Source organism: Geotrypetes seraphini, chromosome 4, assembly GCF_902459505.1.
Source record: "Geotrypetes seraphini chromosome 4, aGeoSer1.1, whole genome shotgun sequence".
Lineage (NCBI taxonomy): Eukaryota > Metazoa > Chordata > Amphibia > Gymnophiona > Dermophiidae > Geotrypetes > Geotrypetes seraphini.
The window spans coordinates 49930759-49957438 of NC_047087.1; the positions used below are offsets into that span (position 1 = coordinate 49930759).

Consider the following 26680-nt stretch of genomic DNA (forward strand, 5'->3'; position numbering starts at 1 on the left):
TCTCTGCTTATATCTCCACCTGCCACATTCTGTGAATCAGACAATGGGTGGACGATTCAACTTCCAAGGATATGCTTAGCAGACTCCCCTTCAAGGGACAGATGCTTTTTGGCAAAAGCCTGGATGATCTTATAACCAGTGTGCAAGATCGTTCCAAGTCCTTACTGGATAGCTAAGGTGACCATACGTCCCGTTTTCGGGCCGACCGCCCCTTTGTCCCGACCCACCGCTTCGGGACACCAAAAATGTCCCATTTTCAGGGACAGCGTCCCGAAGCTGTGTGCGGGGCACCAGGACAGCCGATCACTTTCCCTCCCTGCTGCGCCGATTGAAACGCTGGGCCACCGCCGCTGCTGCTTGGCTTCTTCCCGACGTCAATTTTGACGTCGGAGAGGAAGTTGGGGCCAGTCAGGCAGCGATTGGCTGGTCCGAACTTCCTCTCCAATGTCAAAATTGACGTCGGGAAGAAGTCAAGAAGCAGCGGCGGCGGTCCAGCATTTCAATCGGTGCGGCAGGGAGGCAGACTGGAAGGCAGTGGCGGTACACGGGCGGGCAGGCAGGGGGTTTGAATCTGCGGGTGGGGGGGTGTTGAATCCGCGGGGGGGAGTGTTGATTTGTGGGGGGAGGGGTTGAATCTGCGGGGGGGGGGTTGAATCAGGCACTGGAGAGAGGGAAGGAAGTAGGTAGGCAGGCTGGCTTCGGGGGGAGGGACAAAGGCAAGAGAAGACATAGGAAGGAGGCACTGGAGGCACTAGGGACACAGGACAGGCACTGGGGGCACTATGGACATGGGAAGGATGCATTGGGGGCACTATGGACATGGGAAGTAGACACTTGGGGCACTAAGGACACAGGACAGGCACTGGGGGCACTAAGGACACAGGACAGGCACTGGGGACACTATGGACATGGGAAGGAGGCATTGAGGGCACTATGGACATGGGAAGGAGGCATTGGGGGCACTATGGACATGGGAATGGGGCACTAAGGACAGAGGCACTGGGGGCACTATGCACATTGGAAGGAGGCACTGGGGCACTAAGGACACAGGACAGAGGAACTGGGGGTACTATGGACATGGGAAGGAGGCACTGGGGGGCACTAGGGACACAGGACAGAGGCACTGGGGCTCTAAGGACACAGGACAGAGGCACTGGGAAGCACTATGGACATGGGAAGGAGGCACTGGGGGCACTAAGGACATAGGAAGGAAGGAGGGAGGGAATAGAAAGGGACAATTGTTGGGCCTGAGTGCAGAAAGAAAGAAAGAAATGAAAGAAAGGATACACAACCAGAGACTCATGAAATCACCAGTCAGCAAAAGTAGGAAAAATGATTTTATTTTCAATTTAGTGATCAAAACCTGTCAGTTTTGATAATTTATATCTGCTGTATATATTTTGCACTATATTTGTCTATTTTTCTATAGTTACTGAGGTGACATTGCATATTTTAAAGTCATTTGCCTTGACATCTTTGAAAACCCCAAATGATAATTAACATTTTCTCTGCGTATAGTGTGCTTTGTAGTGGTCTGACCAGATGGATCTGGATCATGTTCCGTTAGATGTATGAATTTCTGTTAAGGATGGTTGGTGGGTCATGAAGGCTGCAATATCAAGTTGGTGGCCTTTTTCATGAGTTGTTTGTGAATTTAGCATTTGGAAGGATAAGGCTTTGAGAAATGAGAGAAAGTTGTCTACTTGTTTGGATGATTGATCATTTAGGTATAGATTTAGGTCTCCTACGAGTAGGTTGTAGGTTGATATTAGTGAGTTTTGATATATGAAGTCTTCTACTTCGGTTCTTGCTAAAGACCAGTTTCCCGGCGCTATGTAGCAGAGCATGCAGTTTAGTGTGTCTTTTAGTGTGGTGCTTGATAGTTGGCAAGCTAAAAGGTCCATGTACAGGTTAGATGTTTTCTCAATTATATTAAGAGTTAGATCTTGTTTGATTAAGATTGCTAGGCCTCCGCCTCTTTTTTTTTTCTCTGCAGACCACTGTAATTTTGTATCCTTGTGGGCAGACTTCAGTTATTCTGGGGTCCGAGTCGGAGGTTAGCCAGGTTTCTGTGAGGAAAAGACAGTCCAGGTTTTCTTGTGTTATCCAGGTTTTTATAAGCTCTGTTTTTGGACCTCTGATATTTAAGTAGGCGCATTTGAGTCTGGATATCTCTGTGTGATAGTTATGGGTTGTGTTTGGATATATAAGTGATTTGGTGTGCTGGTGTGGTTTAGTTTTAGTGTGTGTTGGTTTTCTTCCCCATGCTGTGGTAATGGAGTGTTGAGTGTTAGATTGTAGGTTTGAGTTTCTGTTACTTGATGTTCTCCTATTTTGGAAGAGAGATTTATTTATATCTGTAGCGGGTATAGGGAGGAAGTTATTTGCTGCTGTCTTCCCGCTGGTTAAAAAAAGGATTAACAGTATGAAGTGCTGGGCTCGTGAGGTTAGCTTCATTTTGGGTTTTTGTTGTTTTTTTTTTAATTTTATTTTTTGTTTGGTGGTTGGTGGTTGGTGAAAGGTGGTAGAAGGGTCTTTGGTGGTTTGGCTGCTGTTTTTCGGTTGGTTTTACGTTTGGTAGTGTTGTGGGGGTGGATCGCTTCTTGGTCGCTTCACAAAAGTGCTATGAGCGTCTTAGACAGCGTGCTGTTAGGTGCTGAATCTTTTATTGGTTCAGCGTAGTTCCGTCGGGTGGGGAGGAGGGGCGGAGTGCGCTCCCACGCCAACAAGCCTCCCTGCCTGCTCCTGGGTCCAGCAATGTCGGCCAAAGTGAGATTCAAATAAAGCAAAAAGAAAAAGAGACAAACTAACTGGCTTCCAACTGACTCAGTGTAGTCTCATCAGGTGGGGGAAGGGGCGGTGTGCGCTCCCACGCCGGCAAGCCTCCCTTCCTGCTCCTGGGTCCAGCGATGTGGCTAAAGTGAGTTTCAAATGAGAAACAAGAAGTAAACAGAAACTAACAGAAACACGGGTGCTGAGAGACTTCCTGAGTCTTCCAACTGGCTCAGTGTAGTCTCGTCGGGTGGGGGGAGAGGCGGAGTGCGCTCCCACGCCGGCAAGCCTCCCTGCCTGCTCCTGGGTCCAGTGATACTATCACCGAAACATTAATCATTCTGCTTTAGCAATATCTTGTCTTGTGACACATTTTCCCCTTGTTCAAAGATCCTATCTGTAACCTGCTCTACCTGCCTGATTTTATAACTAATCCTGCTCTGTAAGAAATAAAATTCTTGTTTGCTTGTAAATGTTCTGAGTCTTGGTTCTTGAATAAATATACACATATATTATACTAAATATATAATATTACGGAGCTAAGTTTTAACAGGCAGAGCTATATTTCCCCAAATTATCCTAATGATAAAAATACAGTAATAGACCGACCAGATTGTATGGTCTAATTTCAGACAACTTTAAACAGATTGCTGGATATTCAAGCCATAGAACCAGTTCCTTGGGCTCAAGCAGTTAATCAATATACTTTGTCGTATCCAAGAAAGATTCCAACTGGAGGCCCATTCTGGATCTCAAACATGTACATGAGAATGAAGGCTGAGGATGCTATAGGCTTACTGGGATTTATTATGATTAAATTGGAACCTCAACACAGAAGCAGGAAAATAGCTTTCACACCTCCCCTCCAAATTAAAAAGGAAATAAAACAGGTATGGATTGAGATTTTTTTTTAAATGTACATTCTTTATTGGAAGCTTCTATACCACTACTAATGACTGGGGAGTGAATTCAAAGCAGTTAGCATGAGCTTCAGTAAAGGTGTAACATTGGCAGTGGCTGTTTCTTAGCTTGTGGGTGATTTTTTTTTTTTTTAAACTATTGTGGTGTTCCTTGTCTTTCTCTTTCTTATGATATTGTAGTTCTTTTCTGTGTGTCAATTTTATTATGCTGTAAACCGCTTTGATAATTTGTTCTTAAGAGATATATTAAGCCTATAATGAACTTGGAAACTAAACTTGGGAGGTTAAAACTTCTTCAAAATGTGCATTTAATACTTCACTGTTCAGGTTAGGTAATTGTAAGTTATAAAAGTATCTTCAAGCTTTTATTCAATGAAATAATATCAGGAATTTTGGTTTTATTTATGCAGCCATTTTAATTTAGAAGAAATTGCCCCACTGAGAAATCCCATTTTTATAGGGCTCCTGGAGTTATTGGAAACAAATATAACTTTATAGTGTGTGCATCTGTTCACACGCTAATAAACAGGCCCAGGAAACAGTTTTATGCAGTGATTTTGTAGATGTCCTGTTGTTAATATTCCTATTTTTATGGTTTGGTTGAGCTTCTTTACTGTCAATCTGTAAATGTAGAGGTCTCAAAAAAGTAGTAGTGAGAAATAATTAGGAAATAGGAAACCCCCTTATAAAGACTATGATAAGTCATTCGTGTATGCTAGAGATTTGCAGTATTTGTATTCTTTAAAACAAAAAGAAAAATAGAAGAGGGAGTATTTCTTAGATCTTTGTTTAGTATTTCTTATTTTCTTTGCTATCTAAAGTGAAAATAAAACGATTAAGATCATTACACATATGACATAGTAAACTTCATCTTGAACAACACAGTGTTTTTTTACTGTCAAATTACAATTTTTTTTTTAACAATTTTTATCGAGCTACTGTAAATTATTATAGCAAAAGAACACAAGCCAACAAATATCCAATCCATCAAAGCAACAAAGTTGTACACCCATACTCTTTGGTACAAGGCCTAAGATATACAGTCTGATATCCTTTTTTCCCCACCCCTCACCCATCCCCTTGATATAAGACTAGAGAGGTATGTTTTCCCCCCAGAACAAGAATATTAAGTCAGTGCTTCAGATTGTTCTTTCCATTTAATGTAGGGTTCCCAAATTTTCTGCGATTGCTATTTGGTTCCTGGAGAGTGCAGTCAACTTAGACATACAAAAATGAAGTCCACTTTAGACAGCAATTTTTGACGGGTTGGTAATGGTAACTGAGCGACCAATAACAGCAGACTCGTCATAGCTATATGGAACATTAACCTTGAGTATTTTCCAGGGAGTATTGTTAAATGGATATGGAGCAGAGCACACCTCATGGATTTTTTAAAAAGTTATTTGAAATATCTCAGAGAGCAGTCCAAAAACCATGTCCCACTCCCAATAAGGGTTCACCATCGGGGAATAAGGTCTGCCCCAGGTGGCCCTCTCAAATTTAAATAAATCTTATAGGAATTGCATGTTTCTGAATGAGGGTGCAATAAATATATATTCTCGCCCACTCCTCCTATTTAAAACCCATTCTAGTGGAGATTCCTCATATTGCAATTCAGAAAGAACCTTTTTCTGAATAGAATCTATAACTTGTCCAAAGTGGAAGATATCCAAGGGGCCCAGTCGTATCCTTTTATTAGGTCTGGGAACTTAACCAGTTTGCCCTCATCTAGAAAGTCACCCAGTTCTGAGATACCTTGGGCAGCCCAAATGTTATACCTAGAATCTAGTCTGCCTTGGAAAAAGCCCTCCATCGCCCATAATGGTGTACCTAAAAAATAATGCCTATTTTTTTAAAGGTGAACTCAAATTCAAACCCATATATTTACTGTATGTCCCAAGAAGGGATTTACCCCCTTTTCAAATTACACTTCTAAATAAATGTGTGAGTTTTCTGTAACATAATATGACCTATGCTAGCAAAAGTCTTTAAATTGCTTATGAAATTTGTATTGTCCGTGCTGACCCTAGAGGTGGCTGGTGCTATTTCGAACCAGCAGGAGCAGGAATGACTGATGATCATTTCTGCTCCATACCCACTAAACATAGAGATTTGTAAAGGGAGGTCTTTGAATTGTGATATGCCGTAACAGTTGCTTGGGAGGTATTGAGAGGGGTCACCAACAGTTGGTTCCTTTAAGAAGCATCCTAGGAATGTGGGAATGTGACAAAGTGGCTCAGTGCAATTGGCCAGGAAAAATAACTTTAACCCTTAGCTAGCATTATTTTCCAACAATAGCACAACTTGAGGTTCAGTGCATGTCTCATTATTTGATTCACATAGCAGTGAAGTGCTTTGTTTGCATTTGCATGCTTTGGATCTCATTACTTTGTCTCCCACAATAATATAAATGTGTGTTATGGTAATATGCAAGAGCAAAAGTGGAAATGTCCAATCAGAATGGTGCACAAAAAGTGTCTTTCAACTCATCTGATAAATCCAAATGTCTTTATTCATCCAAAATAACTCATTCATCCAAAGTAACTCAATGACTCGACATGATCATGTTTCGGCCACCCGGCCTGCATCAGGAGTCTTTGGGTATCAATTGGATAAATATGCTCTAAAACACAACGATCAAACTGTTGCTCCGAATCTTGTGACGCTACAAACCAACACGACCTTGCAGTGATTTATTTTGGATGAATAAAGACATTTGGATTTATCAGATGAGTTGAAAGACACTTTTTGTGCACCATTCTGATTGGACATTTCCACTTTTGCTCTTGCTTGTTTGATTTTTGTGGATTTGTTTCCCCTGTTTTAGTGTGTGTGTGTTATGGTAATATAACACATGCTATTACCCATTGACGCATGTTAAGAGGCAAATAATGTACACTATAGCCATTGTATAGCTTAACTACTCTTCTAAGTGATAAACACCATAAACTTGAACATTTAAAAGTAACACTTTGCTAGAAGTTTGTTCCAGATGACAAAAGCAAAAGGGGAATACGAAGAGGGGCTGGCCAGGGAGGCGAAAAACTTCAAGGCATTCTTCAGTTACATAAAGGGGAAGCGACCAGCGAGAGAGGAGGTGGGGCCGTTGGACGATGGGGACAGGAAGGGAGTGATTAAGGAGGATAAAGAGGTAGCTGAGAGGTTGAACGCGTTCTTCTCGTCGGTTTTCACGAGAGAAGACACATCTAATATACCGGACTCAGAGGAGCTCACGAGTGGGGAACAGGCCGAAAAATTGGAGCACATAGAGGTAAGTAAGGAGGATGTCCTCAAACAGATAGACAGGTTAAAATGCGGCAAATCACCGGGCCCGGATGGGATCCACCCAAGGGTTCTGAAGGAACTAAGACAAGAAATAGCGGGCACAATCCAGCATGTTTGCAACCTATCCTTGAAAACTGGAGAGGTACCAGAGGACTGGAAATTGGCGAATGTCACACCTATCTTCAAGAAGGGATCGAGGGGTGACCCCGGGAACTACAGGCCGGTGAGCCTGACTTCAATTATAGGGAAGATGGTGGAAGCTATGATCAAGGACGGCATTTGTGAGCACATCGAGAGAAATGGCCTACTGAGAATAAGCCAGCACGGATTCTGTAAGGGAAGGTCGTGCTTAACGAACCTTCTGTACTTCTTTGAGGGAATAAGCAGTCGGGTGGACAATGGGGAACCCATAGACATCATTTACCTCGATTTTCAAAAGGCTTTCGACAAGGTGCCACATGAAAGGTTGCTTAGGAAGCTGTGGAACCACGGGGTGGGAGGGGATGTGCACAGATGGATCAAGCACTGGTTGTCGGGTAGACTGCAGAGGGTTGGAGTAAAGGGCCAATATTCTGACTGGCGGGGAGTCACAAGCGGTGTGCCACAGGGATCGGTGCTGGGGCCGTTACTCTTCAACATATTTATCAATGACCTGGAAAAGGAGGCAAAGTGCGAGGTTATAAAATTTGCAGATGATACCAAACTGTGCGGCAGAGTTAGGTCCAGGGAGGAGTGTGAGGACCTGCAAAGGGACCTGGAGAAGCTGGAGGACTGGGCAAACAAATGGCAAATGCGCTTTAACGTGGAAAAATGCAAGGTCATGCATATAGGGAAAAAAAACCCGTTGTTCAATTATAAATTGGGGGGGGGCATTGTTGGGAGACAGCAGACTTGAGAGAGACTTGGGTGTGCTGGTGGATGCATCACTGAAACCATCTGCACAGTGCGCAGCAGCCTCGAAAAAAGCCAACAGGATGCTGGGCATCATAAAGAGGGGCATCACAACCAGAACGCGGGAAGTCATCATGCCATTGTATCGAGCGATGGTGCGTCCACATCTGGAATACTGCGTTCAGTATTGGTCGCCATACCTCAAGAAGGACATGGTGGTACTTGAGAGAGTCCAAAGGAGAGCAACGAAACTGGTAAGAGGGCTGGAACACTGCCCATATGCCGAGAGGTTGGATAGGCTGGGGCTCTTCTCTCTGGAAAAAAGGAGGCTCAGGGGAGATATGATAGAGACCTTCAAGATCATGAGGGGCATAGAGAGGGTGGATAGGGACAGATTCTTCAGACTGAAGGGGACAACAGGTACGAGGGGGCATTCGGAGAAACTGAAGGGAGATAGGTTCAAAACAAATGCAAGGAAGTTTTTTTTCACCCAAAGGGTCGTGGACACTTGGAATGCGCTACCGGAGGAAGTGGTCAGGCAGAGTACGGTACAGGGATTCAAACAGGGATTGGACGGATTCCTGAGGGATAAAGGGATCGTGGGATACTGAGAGAAGTATCCAGGAAATAAGTATAGAAACCCGACCAGGTCGTGCATGTGCAAGACCAGAGGGTTAGGACTTCAATGGGAAGATAGGACTTCAATGGGAAACCAAGGTGGCAAGGGGGCCCCTTCTGGTGATTCAGACAGGTCGTGACCTGTTTGGGCCGCCGCGGGAGCGGACTGCTGGGCATGATGGACCTATGGTCTGACCCGGCGGAGGCACTGCTTATGTTCTTATGTTCTTATTAAACTGTGTTAAATGTACAGCACTGCGTATGCCTTTCAGTGTTATAGAAATGATAAATACTAGTAGTTATGCAATTACATTTTCTCATATTCCATTTGAGCCTCCCTCCTTTCAGCTTAACATGATAAATTCTTGTTTTTGAGCTTAAATTTTTTAAATAGAAAATGTTGATTACTGGTATCTTATTGAGGCCAGAAAAGACAAAAACATGCACAGTCTATCTGATCTTGCCATTACCGTATTTTTCGCTCCATAAGATGCACCTGACCATAAGACGCACCCTAGATTTAGAGGAGGAAAACAAGAAAAAAAACATTCTGAATCAAATTCTCCCTGCCAGGCTCTGCACCCAACCCCACACTCTTTGCTAAGCTCTGCACCCTGTACCCCCCTTCCAGGTAGCCCACCTAGGCAGGCTTCCCCCCTCCTAGTCCTACCCCCCCCAGGCAGGCAGGCCTTCCCCCTCCAGGCCTTCCCGCAGGCAGGCAGGGCCGACCTCGCCCTCCTTATTTTTAATTTGGCAGGCAGGCAGGCCCCTGCCCTGTATCTATTTTTAATTAGGCAGGGCAGCTCCTGGCCTCCCTCTTCCCCCTCCCCCCCATTACCTTTTTAAAATTCTGACACCCTCCCTCGCTGGACGCGTCTGCCTGCTTAGTTCCCCGAACACTGACAGCTGACGCAGCTTCCTCGGAGTCCTCTTCCCTTGTGGCAGAGTGGCGCACAAGGCTGCTGGCCTGGTCAAGTGCCGCTTCCCGCAAGAACTCTTCTATTAAGAACTCTCGCGGGAAGCGGCATGGGACCAGGCCGGCAGCTTTGTGCGCCACTCTGCCACAAGGGAAGAATACTTGGAGGCAGCCGCGTGAACTGTCAGTGCTTGAGGAACCAGGCAGCCGCGTCCAGTGAGGGAGAGCCTCAGAATTTAAAAAAGGTAATGGGAGAGGGTTGGGTATTCATTCCATAAGACGCACCCTTATTTCTACCCCCTTTTTGGGGGTGGAAAAAGTGTGTTTTATGGAGTGAAAAATACAGTATTTCTTCCTGAGAATTTTTAGTTTCTTCATTTTCTCTATAGCTCATACCCCCTCCCTCCTTCAAATTCTATATATGGCAGCCCAGATTTTCATACCCAAATCTGGGCATGTGCCCAAGATGTGATTGCAAATTAATTGAATAATGAACCCTTCTTAACTACCAATAATTGATGCTAACAATGACATTGATTGGTACTCATTAAAATTTACATATGTATGACTGTGTGCTATTTGATATGACATGGTGTGTAACTCAAAAGGGGATGTGACCATAAGCGTGATGGACATTTCAAAAATGTGTACACTTAGTTATAGATTATTGCCTCAGCATGCCTAACTTTGTGCCAGCATTTACACCAGGTTTCAGAAGGCATAGCTCTTGCATCTAAAGTTAGGTGCAGGAATCAGTGCTAAGCGATTTTCTATAAAGGCTGTGCACCCTTTATAAAATAGCTTGAAGTACATATTTTTTTTGCACCCATGTTTGAGCACCATTTATAGAATTTCCCCTATAATAAGTAGGCCTTACACTATTTGGTGACATTGTTTTGAACAGCCTCCACTTTATTATGGTCCTTGGGTTGATTATGGTTTTTAGAATTACATAGACCAGTGTTCTCAACCTGTGGTAAGCGTACCCTAGGGGGTATGCGGACCGCCTGTTGGGGGTGTGCAGGCTGACAGCCGATTCCTCCCTGCCACCTGCTGCAGCCACCTGCCAGCTCCATTTAATTATCCCCTGCCGCCGGGAAGGGAAGGGCCAGGCTTGTGCAATGATTGCATGCCGCAGGCCCACAAGCCTTCCCCCCAACGTTAATTCTGACATCGGAGAGAAGGTTCCTGGCCAGCCAATTGCTGGTTGGCTGGCCTGTACCTTCTCTGCAACATAGGCTGGCATGAGCTTGGATGGCAACTTCAGCTGTTGGAACCTAGGACAATACCAGGTAGACTTTAGTCAGTGGCCCAGAAATATCAAAGAAGAGACTAAAAACTTGTCTGTCCATTAGTTATTCTGGACGGACTGTTTAGGTCTTTATCTGCTGTCATTTACTATGTTACTATGGTAGGATCTTGCCAGAAACTTGCACAATGATGATAATTCTCTCCTTATATTAAAAATAAATTTCTTTACATAGCCATGTTTCTTAATTGCTTTGTAATACTCACTGGCTATTTTGAAGTCATCAATATATCTTGTCAGTCAACATATCTTGTTGATTCTCTGGTCTCAGGGCTGGTTTAAGGCATTAGTCAGGTGAAGAACTTCCTCAGTGTACCAAAGCTCAAGGGTGCCGAAAGGCTGGCTCATCTTACACAGGTAGTATGAGTTAAAAAAGTGGGCTTTTAGCCTAGATTTCAACACTACTAGAGACAGAGCTTGATGTACTGACTCAGGCAGTCTGTTCCAGATATATGGTGCAGCAAGATCAAAGGTATGGAGTCTGGAGTTGGGTACAGACAAGAGGCTCATACCCAATGAACAGTGTTCCTGGGGGAGGAGTATAAGGAGAAATAAGAGAGAAGTACTGAGGAGCTGCAGAGTGAATTTACTTGTAAGTCAATAAGAGGAGTTTCAACTGTATATGGGAAATGGATAGGGAGCCAATGAAGTGACATGAGGAGAGGAGTAATGTGAGCATAGCAACACTAGCGGAATATGTCGTGCAACAGAATTTTGAATCGATTGAAGGGGAGAAGGATGGTTTAGTGGAAGATCTGTAAGAAGCAAGTTGCAGTAATCTAAGCGAGAGGTGATAAAAATGTGGATAAGGGTTTTAGTCAGATTTTGGTGATATAGGGAAGAAATTACAGGCTTTACCATATACTTTACACTAACATTCCACCTGGCAGAGAACCCAGAATCCTGGACAGATTTGACAAAACATAGAAACATAGAAATAGACGGCAGATAAGGGCCCACGGCCCATCTAGTCTGCCCACCTTAATGTCCCTCCCCTACCTTTGCCCTGTGAATAGATCCCATGTGCCGATCCCATTTGGCCTTAAAATCAGGCACGCTGCTGGCCTCAATCACCTGTAGTGGAAGACTATTCCAGCGATCAACCACTCTTTCAGTGAAAAAGAATTTCCTGGTGTCACCTCGTAGTTTCCCGCCTCTGATTTTCAACGGATGCCCTCTTGTTGTCGTGGGACCCTTGAAAAAGAAGATATCTTCCTCCGCCTCGATGCGGCCCGTAAGATACTTGAATGTCTCGATCATGTCCCCCCTCTCTCTGCGCTCCTCGAGCGAGTATAGCTGTAATTTGTCAAGCCGTTATTTGACAAGTGAATATTCTAGACCTCTATCCTTGCTAATAGGATTCCAGACTACAATTTCTACATGACCTTTTATTTGAAGTCCTTAGAAAAGCAATTGCCTATCTTTAAGCAACACCTTCACTCAGAACAGCACAAGTCATTTCACCATCTGGTTAAGAAGTTGTTGAACACCAGGAAATACATGGTCAGAGCCACTTTTGATGCCTTTGAAGTCACCTCAAGAACTTCTGCAGTGCCTATTGCAATGTGCAGGTTTGCTTGGCTCTGAATCTCTAATTTGAACACTTCAGTAAAAGAATGTCTCACCAATATTCCATGCAAGAGTGGCAATCTCTTTGGCGATTGCATAGAAGAGATTACAGAGAAAATTATAAACATATTGACTATATGACAATATTGTCTAAGAGTCAGTCATCACAACCAGCTCATTGATCTCGCAGGTACTTAATACCTCCAGACATTCTTTTTATTACACTTTCAAGCGTCAGTACCATCAGCCTTCCAGGTGTACATGCTCAATCAACTAGAAACGTCTTTAGAGACAAAGAAATCACAGTCTAAGAATCAGTCCAAGCAGCAATTGTCTTTTTGACTCACTTCTAGAGAGCATTGCCAACACCTCATATGATCTCCCTCCATTTCTAGTAGGGGGCAGTCTTCATCACTTTCACTAACACTGGACTCTCATAACATCGGATCAGTGGATGTCCCAAGTAGTGGCTCAGAATTATGCCCTAAGTCTACTATAAACACCTCTGAACCACCCTCCAAGAGAGTCTCTTTTCAACTCCCTCCAGAAGACCCTCCTCTTCCAAGAGCTCTAAGCCCTTTTTCAGCTTAATGCAATAGAAGAAGTTCCTCTGCAGGAGAGGGATTGAGGATTGTACTCCAAGTATTTCTTGATACCAAAAAAGATCAGAGGTTTCTGCCCAATCTTATACCTCCATGCTCTCAACAAATAGTGAAGAAGAAATTTCATATGGTCTCTCTGGGAACCCTGCTACCAGTATTGGAGAAAAACAATTGGCTATGCTCTTTAGACCTCAAATAAGCTTACATTCACATCTCAATCTTTCCTGCCCACAGGAAATAGCTTCATTTCCAAATAGTCTCTTCACACTTCCAGTACAGAGTTTTGCCCTTTGGACTAGTGTCAGCACCAATAGTGTTCACAAAATGTTTGGTAGTAGTAGCTGCAATTCTATACTCATGGGAATTTCACATCTTTCCCTACCTAGTCAACTGGTTGATCAAGGCCTCATCATCGCAATGAGCTCAGCATGCCATCAACTTCACAGTTCGTCTATTGGAACTACTAAGATTTGTGGTGAACTACCAGAAATCACATCTACTGCCAACACAGTCCTTGGAGTTCATCGTAGCTCTTTTGGATACCTCTCAAAATCAAGCATTTCTTCCCCATTACACTTCAACTATTTCTGTCATTACTTACTCAGAACAAAGGCTCTCTCTTCCATTAGCTCTCTTCATTAGCACTCGCAGTAGATGTTTTTCACTTTATATTCAGTATCAGCTACATTGAAGCTTCCAGAAAACCTTCTATGGTTTCTACCAATTCAAATGGACTTACTTCACTATTTGATGTAACCTTCATTTCCTAGATCTTATCACATGTCCTCTGTCATCCATACTGCACTACCTTCTTCAAATTTCCAATTCTGGCTTCAATACAAGTTTTTCTCAGTTCCCTTAGTGCATTTCACAGTTCATCCTTTGGTCTCTAGGCCTTCGGTCATTGCCTGGAATATTAATGTTATGCTTTCCTTGTTGATGAAGCCTCCTTTTGAACCACTCTTGACTTCCATACTAGAGAATGACACGGGGAAAAAATCTGTCCCCGTCACCGCCCTGTCCCCGGCCCACCATCCTCTGCACCGCCCCGTCACCGCCGTTCCCTTCACCGCCCCGTCACCGTCCCAGCCATCCCTTTCACCGCCCCATCACCGCCACTGCCATCCCATTCATCGCCCCGTCACCGTCCCCGCAGCATCCATATAAGCCTTAGTACTGCAATATTTAACTTATTCCTTTCTTATAAATCAAAGTTCTGGCTGCTGAACTAGAGAAAGAGATGTTAGCTGGCAGGGCTTTGTTTATAAATTTTTATCAACACAACTAATATACTACTTTATCCTAAAGCAAAAAATAAATAAATAAATAGAATTATTTTTTCTACCTTTGCTGTCTGGTTTCTGCTTTCCACATTTTTTCATTCAATTAGAACATAAGAACATAAGCAGTGCCTCTACTGGGTCAGACCTGAGGTCCATCGTGCCCAGCAGTCTGCTCACGCGGCGGCCCAACAGGTCCAGGACCCGTACAGTAGCCCTCTATCTATACCCCTCTATCCCTTTTTCCAGCAGGAAATTGTCCAATCCTTTCTTGAACTCCAGTACCGTACTCTGTCCTATTACGACTTCTGGAAGCATATTCCAGGTGTCCACCACACGCTGGGTAAAGAAAAACTTCCTAGCATTCGTTTTGAATCTATCCCCTTTCAACTTTTCCGAATGCCCTCTAGTCTCTGCGTCTTCCATTTGCTGTTACAGTGCCTCTCCCTTCACCCCCCCCCCAATTGGTCTATCACCCATCTTCTTCTCTCCGCTCCCCCATAGTCTGGCATCTGTCTTCTTCCCTTCCAGCGTCTTCTCCCCACTCTGCCTTCCACATTTCCCTTCAGGGTCTGTTCCTCTCTATCCTCTTTCAATGTCTGTTCTATTCCTTTCCACCACCACCCTTCCCTCCCAGAAAGCTTACCATCTACTGGACTTGAATTGCAACTTGTCTTGAATTGGGGTTTAGAAAGATGAGGAAATAATCTAAAGCTAACCCTGCCCCCCCCCCCCAACCTGAGCCACTTTACCTCCCTGAAGTTTACAATCCAAATATGGGCTACTTGCAATAAGATTCTCTCTCCTAGCAGAAGATGTGCTTATTTTGTGTTATCTTTCCCATTACTGTTAAAATGATATTGGCTAAGGGCTCAACAGTATAATCTACATTTGATTTTCAGCTTGTTGGACAAGATGTCAGGAGATAAACACTTTTCTTGCCTGCAGGGAGGTATGAGGGGAATATGAGAGCTCTGGGCATAAGAGGTTAAGGTTAGGTTTCTGGGGTTCAGGCAAGCTTATTCTGTCATGATCATTATTTTTCATGAACAACTGTCTTCAGGTTTGTTTCACTAAGCCATTTTTGCCTCATTCTATATATAAAGGATAAAACTCAGTATACGAGGCCCTTAATCTATGCTTTAACACAGTAATAGGCTCCTAGTACTTCTCTCCCTTTCTCTCAGCCTCCTTCCTATCTCCACTCCTCTGTCTCCTAGTGAGCTCCATCAGAAACTTGAGCCTATGGAGGAATCAAATGCCCATAGAGGCTTGTGGGACCAGGAAGAGATAAGGAATTAGGGAGGGATTTGGGAGCTATTTTAATGCCATGACTCCCATGCTCAGTCTCGCCCTTCCAACCTTTTTTGCAGGTTCAGAAGTTAGCTTGCCGGCTTTCTTTTTCGGCGACCCGCACGCTTTCCAAAGAGCCGCACATGCACAGCTGCTCAAAGTTCAATCTTCTGCTCTGCTGCAACTTCCTATTTCCGGTTGCGTCAGAGCAGAAGATTGAACACTCCACGGGGCGGTGAATGGCCTTGTCCCCGTCCCCGCAGCAACTGCTATTTTTCATTCCCCGTTTTGGCGGGTTACCCGCGGCTAAACGCGGCTAGCCGTGGGTAACCGCCACCGTGTCATTCTCTATTCCATACTAAAACATCTCACTTGGAAAGTGATCTTCCTTATAGCCCTTACGTCAGAATGATGAGTCAGTGCGCTTTAATCATATGTGGCAGATCCACCATATACAAGATTCTACAATAACAGGATTGTACTCACTCATCCAAAATTCCTTCCAAAAGTAATCGCCAAATTCTACCTCAATCAGTTCACAGCTCTACCTGTCTTCTTTCCAAGGCCACATTTTCACTCTGGTGAAGCGGCTCTTCATACAATTTTTTAAAAAAGGCAAAACACCCCATGGTAAATATAGCAACAAAGAAAAGTGGAGAAAAGAACAGTACATGTCAACCTGAGATAAAAGTGAGTTTATTGAATATAATCATCTATTGAAACATTAAACATATATGATAATCAGTCTTTTCTTCAAATATCCTTCCAGACCCTTTTGACATGGTCCATGTTTCAGCTTCTGAAACAAAGCCTACCTCAGGGGCTTAGATGAAAATCTAAAAAGTACATATAAAATGTTTATAAACAAAAAAACAGATGACACTGTTAAGAATTAACAAACAATTGAAAAAGACTCTTAAGAAATCATCGAAAAGGGATATGGGAAATCTCCCAATAAACATAATTTGTAAAACAGCAAAGGATGTTTGAAGAAAGACTGATTATCATATATGTTTAATGTTTCAATGTTTCTTTATTATGATTAAGACTCGACATGTACATGTTTCGGCCACTATGGCCTGCCTCAGGAGTCTACAAATAAAATTAAACAAAATATTTGACAAAGAAGCTGATAAAAATAACCCACAAATTTAAAAACAGCATACAAATTAAAAATCAAATAATAAGTTAAACATAAAGTAAATAATGTAGAAATAAAACTAACACCCTCCTTTACAAAGCTGCGCTATGTGGTTTTTAGGGCTAGCCATGGCAGTTCTTACCGCCACTGCTAAAAACGCTAATGTGGCTTTGTAGAGGAAGGGGTAAATTAATACTTTTATTTATGTAAAGTCAAAATACAACGCTTTTCTATATGTATAAAAAAGATCCTTTGTTTTGTATTTATATAACACAGTGGTTCCCAAACCTGTCTTGGGGGACCCCCAGCCAGTCAGGTTTTCAAGATATCCCTAATGAATATGCATGAGAGAGATTTGCATACCTGTCACTTCCATTATATGCAAATCTCTCTCATGCATATTCATTAGGGATATCTTGAAAACCTGACTGGCTGAGGGGTCCCCCAGGACAGGTTTGGGAACCACTGATATAACATATATATGTACAAAAGTTGTATATATATATATATACGATGCACGAGATATATCCCATGATGCACTGGGAATGGGCAGGCTCGCCATTCGCGAGATGGCAGGCCAGCTGGCTGGAAGCGGAAGAATGCTTCCAGCCGGTCAATGATTTAAGGTAGGGAGCTTCTGGCGGTGAGTCCAGATGGGGGTGGGCAGGGGTGGCTGCAATGTTCGGGGGGGTTCCAGCAGGAGGGATTGGGCTTCCCTCCTACCAGCGATGTATGGGGGGGTTGGGGAGTTCCGGCAGGAGGGACTGGGCATCCCTCCTGCCTGCTATGTATGGGGGAATAGGGGGGTTCCAGCAGGAGGGACTGGGCATCCCTCTTACCGGTGATGTAAGGGGGGGACGGGCGACCGCAGCCGCGGCTGTTTAGCTTTTCACAGTAGGGAGATCCCTTGCCACGATAAGCTCAGCAGCCACATTTGCTTCCAGTGCTACATTGTACGCATCTACCGTGGGCCTAGGAAGGCGCGTACTTTCTCCTAGGCCTGCCTAAGGCTACTTCCGGGCCAAGGCAAGCCCACGCCTAGCTTAGGCAGGCTTACGCATCGCCATAGATTCCCAGAGGTGCCTACAATGTAGGTGGCCTGCCTCGGGAGATTTTTTTCTTTTCTTTTCAAAATGCATATCTCAATTGGTACATAGCAGGCTCTCAAAAATTTTTCAAAGATTACGAACATATAATGCTTGCCTTTCAGTAGAGGGATTAGTATTTTTTAAATTTGGCAGATTTTTTTTTTTTATTAAATGTCTTTAAATGTTCTTCTCGGTACAGATGAAATTGAATGAATCATAAACAAAATTACTCTGGCTCGGCCCAAAATTAGAACACCTGCCCACCCTCTTCACACTACCCTCAGGTGCTGCACTGCTGCTTGAGTTCTCAAGCAAGATCCTTGGCATCATTATCGATTCTTCTCTCTCCTTCAATGACAACCTCAACTCCTTGGCTAAATCATGCTTTTTCAGCCTCCACATGCTGAGGAAAGTAAGATCCTATTTTCGCCAACAACATTTCGCTGTCCTTGTCCAATCCATCATCCTCTCCAAACTAGACTACTGCAATGCCATCTATTTAAGCCTATCAAAAAAAAAGTCTTCAAAGACTCCAGCTAATCCAGAATACTGCAGCCAAGTTGATCTTTGCAAAACGCAAGTCTGACCATGTCTCCCCACTCCTAGCCAAACTTCACTGGCTTCCAGAATCCATTTCAAATGCTCCTGCCTGGCTTTTAAGATCATTCACGGCACCCTTCCTCCCTTAATCCCACTATCTTATAACTCCTCGAGTCCTGACTCTACCAGACCCACCCAAAGGTATAAACTATCCTTCCCCTCTCTACACGGTATTCGCTATGCAGGCAAACTGGGAAAATCCCTTCTCTTCAGAATCACAGGTCTTTAGAACGACCTTACTACCCCGCTGCGGAACCTGGGCTCCCTCCAATTATTCCGCAAGCAACTGAAAACCTGGCTTTTCACTAAAATGTAATTCTATCCCCCCTTACTCTTCTCTTCTATATAAAAGTTCTTGTAAACCGTGCCGAGCTCCACATCCGTGGAGATGATGCGGTATATAAACTTAAGGTTTAGTTTAGTTTAGTCTTATTGCTAAAATATTTAGATGATGCATTTTTGTTTATATCTTCAGCACGTGAATTACAAAGTCCTTTTTTCTTTGCTTTTCCTTCAGTGAAAGGTTGCTCACACAAAAGATATGTTAGCAGGCAGCTTGCTTACCAAACAGCTCTTTGAGATCCTGAATTTCACTCCCTGCTTGTTAATTCTACTTCTTATATGCACATTAGAAGGTTATTAAAAACCAGATTGTTTGTTAAATGATTGAATTGTTTTTATAATTTGAATCTTATGTAATTTTAATCTTATGTAACTACTCCCTCCCTCTCCATTATACTAAGTCCCCTCTTTCCTTCCTTTTTACCAAGCCCTTCTTCTTTCCATTGGAGTTCCTTTCTTTATTAATTCCTGTAAACCATGCCGAGCTCCACTTCTGTGGAGATGATGCGGTATATAAACTTAAGGTTTAGTTTAGTTTAGTTTAATTTCGCTGATAATGGTCAGTTTTTTGTTTTTGTATATTGTTTTGAGCTGACAGGTATAACGATTCATAAATAAATTTTTATGTTAGTTTATGTAAACAAATAGCAGCAGTCCTGCATGTTCTTACTTTTAAGATGTTTTTTTCTCATGTGGAGCATCTTGCTGGAAAACTAGTAAAAATAAATGACATAAATAATGAACTGGAAATGAAAATCCCAGCAGATGACATGCATACACCTCAGATAAATATTCAAGTTTAGCAAAATATTAACTGAGAGGAGCTGCTGTGTGTGATTGAAATTTGAAATACAGATTTTTCTTGTGTTATTACAGGAATGACTTTTTTTTTTCTTTTCTTTTTAGCTCTGTTGGTTTAGCTAAAGCTGCCCTTGAAGCAGTTAACGGATTCAACTTGTTTGGCAATCAGGTACTTTAAATCTTTGTTTTCCTTTTTATGAGTTATAGGTCTTCTGCAAGTGAGTTGTGCTAAAGATTGTGAAAAAGAGATTGTGTACAGCACTGATTAAACAGGAGTTTGAATGTGCAAGTTACAGGTATTAAATGTAGTGCTCTAAGTTTTTTGGGCAAATGTGTGGCATAGTTATCTTCCATTATAGAATCTGTAAAAAAAGATGCAAGCACTCTCTTTAAAAGAATGACTTAACAAACTTACCCCCTGTTTCACAAAGGTGTTCTAAGCTTTTTAGCATGCACTAAACGCTTACGCGTGCATGTTATCCTATGGACGCGTTAGCGGTTAGCGCATGCGTTGATTTAGCATGCCCTAAATCCACGCTAAAACACTTAGCGCGTCTCTGTAAAAGAGAACATGCTATGGAAGGAGCAGTTGAGAAAGATAGAGTAAGGCAGTGGTCTCAAACTCACGGCCCAGGGGCCACATGTGGCCCGCCAGGTACTATTTTGAGGCCCTCGATATGTTACCATTGTTCTGGACCATTGTCCGCCTCACTGCTGTAACCTCATGCAAACGCTTTCCTGCATCTGTACGCGATTGTGAGGTGGAGTGGAGAAGACAATTGTGTACAGACACAGGAAAGCGCTTCCATGAGGTTACAACAGTGAGGCGGACAATGTTCCAGAACATAAGGTAACAATTGGAGGCGTGTGTACATAATCTCGTGAACTCTCACAGAATTCGGCACCTTTTCTGGTGGTGACTGCTTGATGTAAGATGGCGGTTATGTCCAATGCTGAAGGACATGAGAGCTGAAGGCGGTTGTGGATGCGACCACCGGATACTTAAGGCACAAGTTTTCCAGGCACAAGTGAGATATTGATTCTCCCCTTTACAAAAAAGCCTGGAGGACTACACCAAAATCTTTTCTCTTGCAGTTGATACTTTAGATTAGAATCTAAATCACAATTTTGCATGAGGTAAAACTCTTGATAATTTCAGCTATACACAGCTAAAAGCAGTGCAACATACAGAAAGTGAAAAACTATCTAAACTTTACTTTCTGCATGTTGCACTGCTTTCAGCTGTGTATAGCTGAAATGATCAGAAGCAATTAAGGAAAGATTTATAAACTATAATGAGTTTTACCTCATGCAAAGTTGCCATTTCTTTAATAAGACATTAACTATTTTTTCTGCGGCCCTCCACGTACCTACAAATCCAAAATGTGGCCCTGCAAAGGGTCTGAGTTTGAGACCGCAGGAGTAAGGGAATATGTTTGAGTGGCATGGGGGAGTTTTCATTTAAAATGTGGAAAATTATACAGGAGGTTTTGAAGTTTATTCAAGTTGTGATGTATAGCTAATGTAACTATTTGAGAAGGGTGGAGATTGGGTCATATTTTTTAGTTTGAAAAGAAATCTAATTGCTGTGTTTTGAACTAGTTGTAGTTTGCGGGTTAGTATTGTTTTGATGCCTGCGTAAAGTGAGTTGCAATAATCAAGCTGTGACAGAATTAGCATTTGTATAAGTATGGCAAAGTGTTGCTTGTGGAGGTAGGGTCTTATGAGTCTTAGCTGTCTCATGGAAAAGAAGTTTTTTTTCTTAAGAGAATTGTGGTTCGACGGATAGTGTGGAATCCAGTATAACATCCAGTATTCTTCTATGCCTATTTTATCTCCAGATGGGTAGGACAATGCTATTGGGGGCTGTTTGTTGGGGAGTGTGAAACCAGAGGATTTTGATTTTGGTTACGTTCAGTTTGAGTTTGTTAATTTTGGCCCATGATTGTCTCTTGTCAATGTTATCTGCAATTTTTCCTGACACATCTTGTTGATTGTAATGGGAATGAGAAGGAGAATGTCATCCATATATGATAGCAGGCATTCATTGTTGACAAATGTAATGTTACATATGATCACTTAAACAAGCCCTATAGCTACTGTAAATAATCACTCCTACATTAAGCAAGAACATTTGTAAATTATAGTATTTTATCATTTATACATGTACATATAACTCATACTTTCCCCAAGCTCTGTCCATGTGAATGCCCACAGTAAAAATATATGCTATGTAAAGAAAGTGCATACCTTTCCTTTAAAGTGGTCAATTACTTTACAAGATGTAATTTACATATGTAAGTGCTTATTTATGTGTATAAAATATCACCATTTATGCACATTTTGCTGCCTAACGCTAAGTGGCTCTTTATAAAATTACTTCCTAAATAATAACCCGTTCTGAGCTCTTTAGGGAGGACGGGATAGAAAACTAATTAAATAAATATGCCATCAGTCATTTACAGCATGAAAAAAATAAGTGTTATACGGTTATAGATAATTGTAGTTCTTTTATCTAGTATTTTCTAGCTTTTTTTGTTTGTCTACATATGATTTCATTTAGCTGTTTAACAAAAAGAAAAGCGGTACATCACAATTTCATTTGTTTATTTAAAACTATTCACAAATTCTTTTTCCTGAAAACTATGTGCAAAAGTTGAAAATCAGGATAACTAATGCAAGGAAGCAGGGCTACATCATAGCAGTTGGTTGTGTCTCCAGAGATTTGGCGACAACATGGTGGTGTGCCAGATTGAAACAAGGCAACGCAATTGTTTGCACATTACCTTTACTGCTAGCTCTGAAAAGAGATTTTGAAACCAACAATGAATAAATAAAAAGCAAGGGAAATATTATCCCATACAATATCTGGGTTTTGTGATAGACAGCTATAAGAGGCCTCTTAATGGGCTCCCATAGTTAGAAATTACTGTTGATATTGATAGTTTTCAGAACAAATAATATCCTGCTTCCAACATAATTTGATGCAGAGTGTTCCAGCTATGAACTGGGATGGTACTAAATAGGTTTTCTGAAATAGATGATAAGAAATTTTAGGAAATTGCTGAAAAACCATTAAATTTTAAAGTGCTACAGGACACTGGAATGCTAGGGATTGAACACAGGCTGTCCTACATGCATGGGTCCAACAAAAAAAATATGAGCTAAAGGGAAAATATCTGCTCATATTGTAAATTTTGTTACTTTTCAGGCAGTTCAAACAGGAGTGGGAATTAAAACATGAGTTTAGCCACCGAGGTTCCAAGGAACAGATCAAAAGCACTCTGGTGGCCACAGCAACAACTGACCTAGGCGTGGTTCTCAGAAAGGAGATAGCCCTGCAGATTTTAAAGAAAAAAGAAGCAAAAACTACAGAATGCTCACTTCCAGCAAGTTGCAAAATAATTTTAATATTCAGGATGTGCCAGAGCACCTCAATGCACTCCAGTGCAGCAAAACAAACACCCTGGGAAAACCTGAGCAGCTTTCAGGATTTCCTCAGCAAACAGAAAACCTGTGTTTCTTTAACAAACAGTTTTTGGTTTTGTTTTTCAAAGTTCTTTTCACACAGCCTGCTTCCTGCAGGTTTCAGGTAAGTATTTTACAAGCTTTAGCAGTTCAAATACTTCAAAACCAACTTATACACAGAAGCCTCCACCTAAAGGAAAACAGTGCTGGGACTGGGAGGATTGCCTTAGGTTTGCTTTTACCTTGTAGCTCAGTCAGCTCCAAAATGCCCACCCTGATTGTGGCAAACCTCTCCCTCTTTCAGGCAAGACTCAGCTTCTTAACTTCAAGGCAGCTTCTGACTGCAAGGCAAAAACAGCAACCTTTGCAGGCAGTGCACAAATTATTAAAAAAAAACAAAAACCCCAGTTCTTTTCTTCAGGACACATGCCAGTGCCCCACTCCATACAAAGTCTAAAACAATTAGGGTTTTCAAACCGAGGGAACTGGATTCTGTCCTCACAATCAATCCAGCACAGTGACAAAAAGAAAAATGTTACCAAAGGTAAAACAAGTGCAGCAAAAACATAGTTACTTCAACCAGTGTCACAAAACTCAGCATTTCTACTCACAGCAGTGTCCCCAGCAGTGCTTAGTAACTACACTTATGTCCATTACTTCTGGTTCCTGGGAATTATTAAAAAGGGATGGTTAAAAGACTAAAAATGTCATAATGTTCCTGTATCACTCCATGGTGTGACCTCATTTGGAGTATTGCGTTCAATTCTGGTCTCCTTATCTCAAGAAAGACATAGTGACACTAGAAAAGGTTCAAAGAAGAGCAACCAAGATACTAAAGGGGATGGAATTCCTCTTGTATGAGGAAAGACTAAAATGGTTAGGGCACTTCAACTTGGAAAAGAGATGGCTGAGGGGAGATATGATTGAAGTCTACAAAATCCTGAGTGAAGTAGAATGGGTACAAGTGGATTGATTTTTCACTCCGTCAAAAATTACAAAGACTGGGGGACACTCAATGAAGTTACACGGAAATACTTTTAAAACCAATAGGAGGAAATTTTTTTTTAACTCAGAGAATAGTTAAGCTCTGGAACGTGTTGCCAGAGGATGTGGTAAAAGCAGATAGCGTAGCTGGTTTTAAGAAAGGTTTGGACAAGTTCCTGGAGGAAAAGTCAATGTTATTGAGAAAGACATGGGGGAAGCCTCTGCTTGCCCTGTATTGGTAGCATGGAATATTGCTACACCTTGGGTTTTGGCCTGGTACTAGTGACCTGGATCGGTCACCGTGAGAACGGGCTTCTGGGCTTGATGGACCATTGGTCTGACCCAGTAAGGCTATTTTTATGTTCTTATATTCTTAACTCCTCCTCTTCTAATTCCATCTGTTCCACTGGAGAAGTTGCTGCAAAGTCCATAGAGGAGCCAGCCTCCTCTATTTCCATGGGGTCAGAGCCATTTACCCTGCTTGGAGCTGGAAACCTCTTCAAGGGAAAGAGGCTTCTTCCTCTTCCCTAACCTCTCTAACAGCCTAGAGAGATCTACTGGCTTTTCATGTGGGAAGCCACTCCCTAACCTGCCTGAGCTTGCTCTTGCTGCTGGCTCTCTTGGGCTCCCCTGGTGGACGTAAAGAAAATTACAGGGACCACAGGCAGGCACGGAGCCTGCTTGGTCACAAGTCTCAGACCCACACCTAGAGAATGACATGGTGGCTGTTACCCACGGCTAGCCGCCAGTAACCCGCCGAAATGGTGGGGGGGAAAAAGTGCTCACTGCGGGTACGGGGACAAGGCCATCCACCACCCCGTGGCCTTGTCTCTGCAGTTAAGGGAGGGAACGTGTGCGGTCACCTCCCTCTTTCCTACCTACCAGCCACATCTATCTCCCTCCCTCCCCCTTACCTGTGTGGCATGTTTAATTTGCTCAAGCAGCCAGAGCCTGCCTGAAGTCATGTGCATCTGCGAGAAGAAGCTTCCACCAGTAGATGCACGCGACTTCAGGTAGGCTCTGGTGGCTTGAACAAATTAAATGTGCCACGAAGGTAAAGGGGAAGAGGATGCTCGGACCGCGCGAGGGGTGCTGAAGGGCAGTGGAAAGGAACAGACTTTGAAGAGGAGTGGAGAGAGGAAGGCTGGTGATGGAAAGGAACAGACGCTGAAGGGAAATGGGGAAGAGAGAGTGGGGAGAAGATGCTGAAGGGAAATGGGGAACAGAGAGTGGGGAGAAGACGCTAGAAGGGAAGAAGACAGAGATGCCAGACTATGTAGGGAGCGGAGGGAAGAAGATGGGTGCCAGACCAATGGGGGGGGGGAGGAGATGGAAAGGAGAGCAAATGGAAGACGCAACGAGAAAGCAGACAGTGGATGGAAGGAATTGAATGAGGAGAAGATGAAAAAAGCAGAAACCAGACAACAAAGGTAGAAAAAAAATTTCTTTTTACTTTAGGATAAAGTAGTATATTAGTTGTGTTGATAAAAATTTATAAATAAAGGTCTGCCAGCTGAACATCTCTTTCTCTAGTTCAGCAGCCAGAACTTTGATTTATAAGGAAGGAATAAGCAAAATATTGCAGTACTGAGGCTTGTATGGATGCTGCGGAGACAGTGGTTACAAGGATGGGACGGGATAGGGACAGTGGTCACGGGGACGGGGAGGTGACGGGGACGCTGGTCATGGGGACAAATTTTTTCCCCGTGTCATTCTGTACCCACACATTTAGCATCTGCTGTAATTTTATGAATGTTTTATACTGGGAAACCCCTTAGAGTTTAGGCGGTATATAAAATTTTAAAATAAATAATTCAGTGGTCTTTCCACATTACTGGAAGCGTCTGAATTTCAGGATTGATTTAAAAAACGCCATTCAAATCAAATGCCTGGTATATGCAGATTATCTGGACATTTTATCCTCTATTTAGAATATTTCAACAGGGACCTTAATTTTTACATTAAAAATATCTATATGAAAGTTATATTTATCCCTGGTTGATGTGTACGGTTCCACCCCAACTAGCTTCTAGATTGTCTCTCATGTGGTTTTGTTTCCTTGTTTTTTTGTTTGCTATTTTGCTTACAGAATACTTCATCTTGTTCATACATGTGAAACAGACAAACTAGCAAATGTAAAATAAAAGCAATGTTAAAAAGAAAACATAAGTTAGAAACAGAATTTAAAACTGAAATAGAAATTTCACCAAGGTAGATTCTGCATGCAGTTTGACACCAGAAAAATAAAAATAGAAATTTGTTTCTTCTGGTACTGAGAAAAATACTCAGCTTTAATAGATACACATTTCTGAGACTGACAGAAAATAAGCCTCCCCATAAAAGCTTTAGTAGGAAACACTCTTGTAATTGTCCTAGTTATTTTTTTTTTCTGTATTTTGCAATCATACTATTATTAATTTCTGTAAGAATATAAGAACATAAGAATAGCCTTACTGGGTCAGACCAATGGTCCATCAAGCCCAGCTGCTAGATGTATACAACATTTTTCATTAACAAGTAAGAGATAATCCCTGCTCAATAGTAATACGATTACATATTCTTTATTTTTTAATCTTTTTGATTAGCTGATATAGAAATTGTTAGAGCAATAAAACTTCCAGAATCTGAATCTAATCCTCATGTATAAGGACATTGACTTGGATCTGGAATTGCAAACAAGATCTTTGTGTTTCAGAGGAAAATATGCTTGCCTTGGTCACACATTAATAGCAAATTAGAAAAGCCATGGGGTATATAATCTATATAACAAAAAAGAGCTTTAGCAGTACTTTGTTTTAATT

At 42.4% G+C, this 26680-nt stretch overlaps 1 protein-coding gene across 5 annotated transcripts in view; it reads left to right on the forward strand.

Annotated features, from left to right (window-relative positions):
* Positions 1-26680, forward strand: part of PHKB (phosphorylase kinase regulatory subunit beta) — a 379505-nt gene that overhangs the window by 169293 nt on the left and 183532 nt on the right. For all 5 annotated transcript variants that reach the window (XM_033940814.1, XM_033940811.1, XM_033940816.1 and 2 more), the window contains one exon: positions 19533-19596. In XM_033940814.1, the coding sequence (XP_033796705.1) occupies positions 19533-19596 (64 nt within the window). The remainder of the gene's footprint in view (positions 1-19532; positions 19597-26680) is intronic.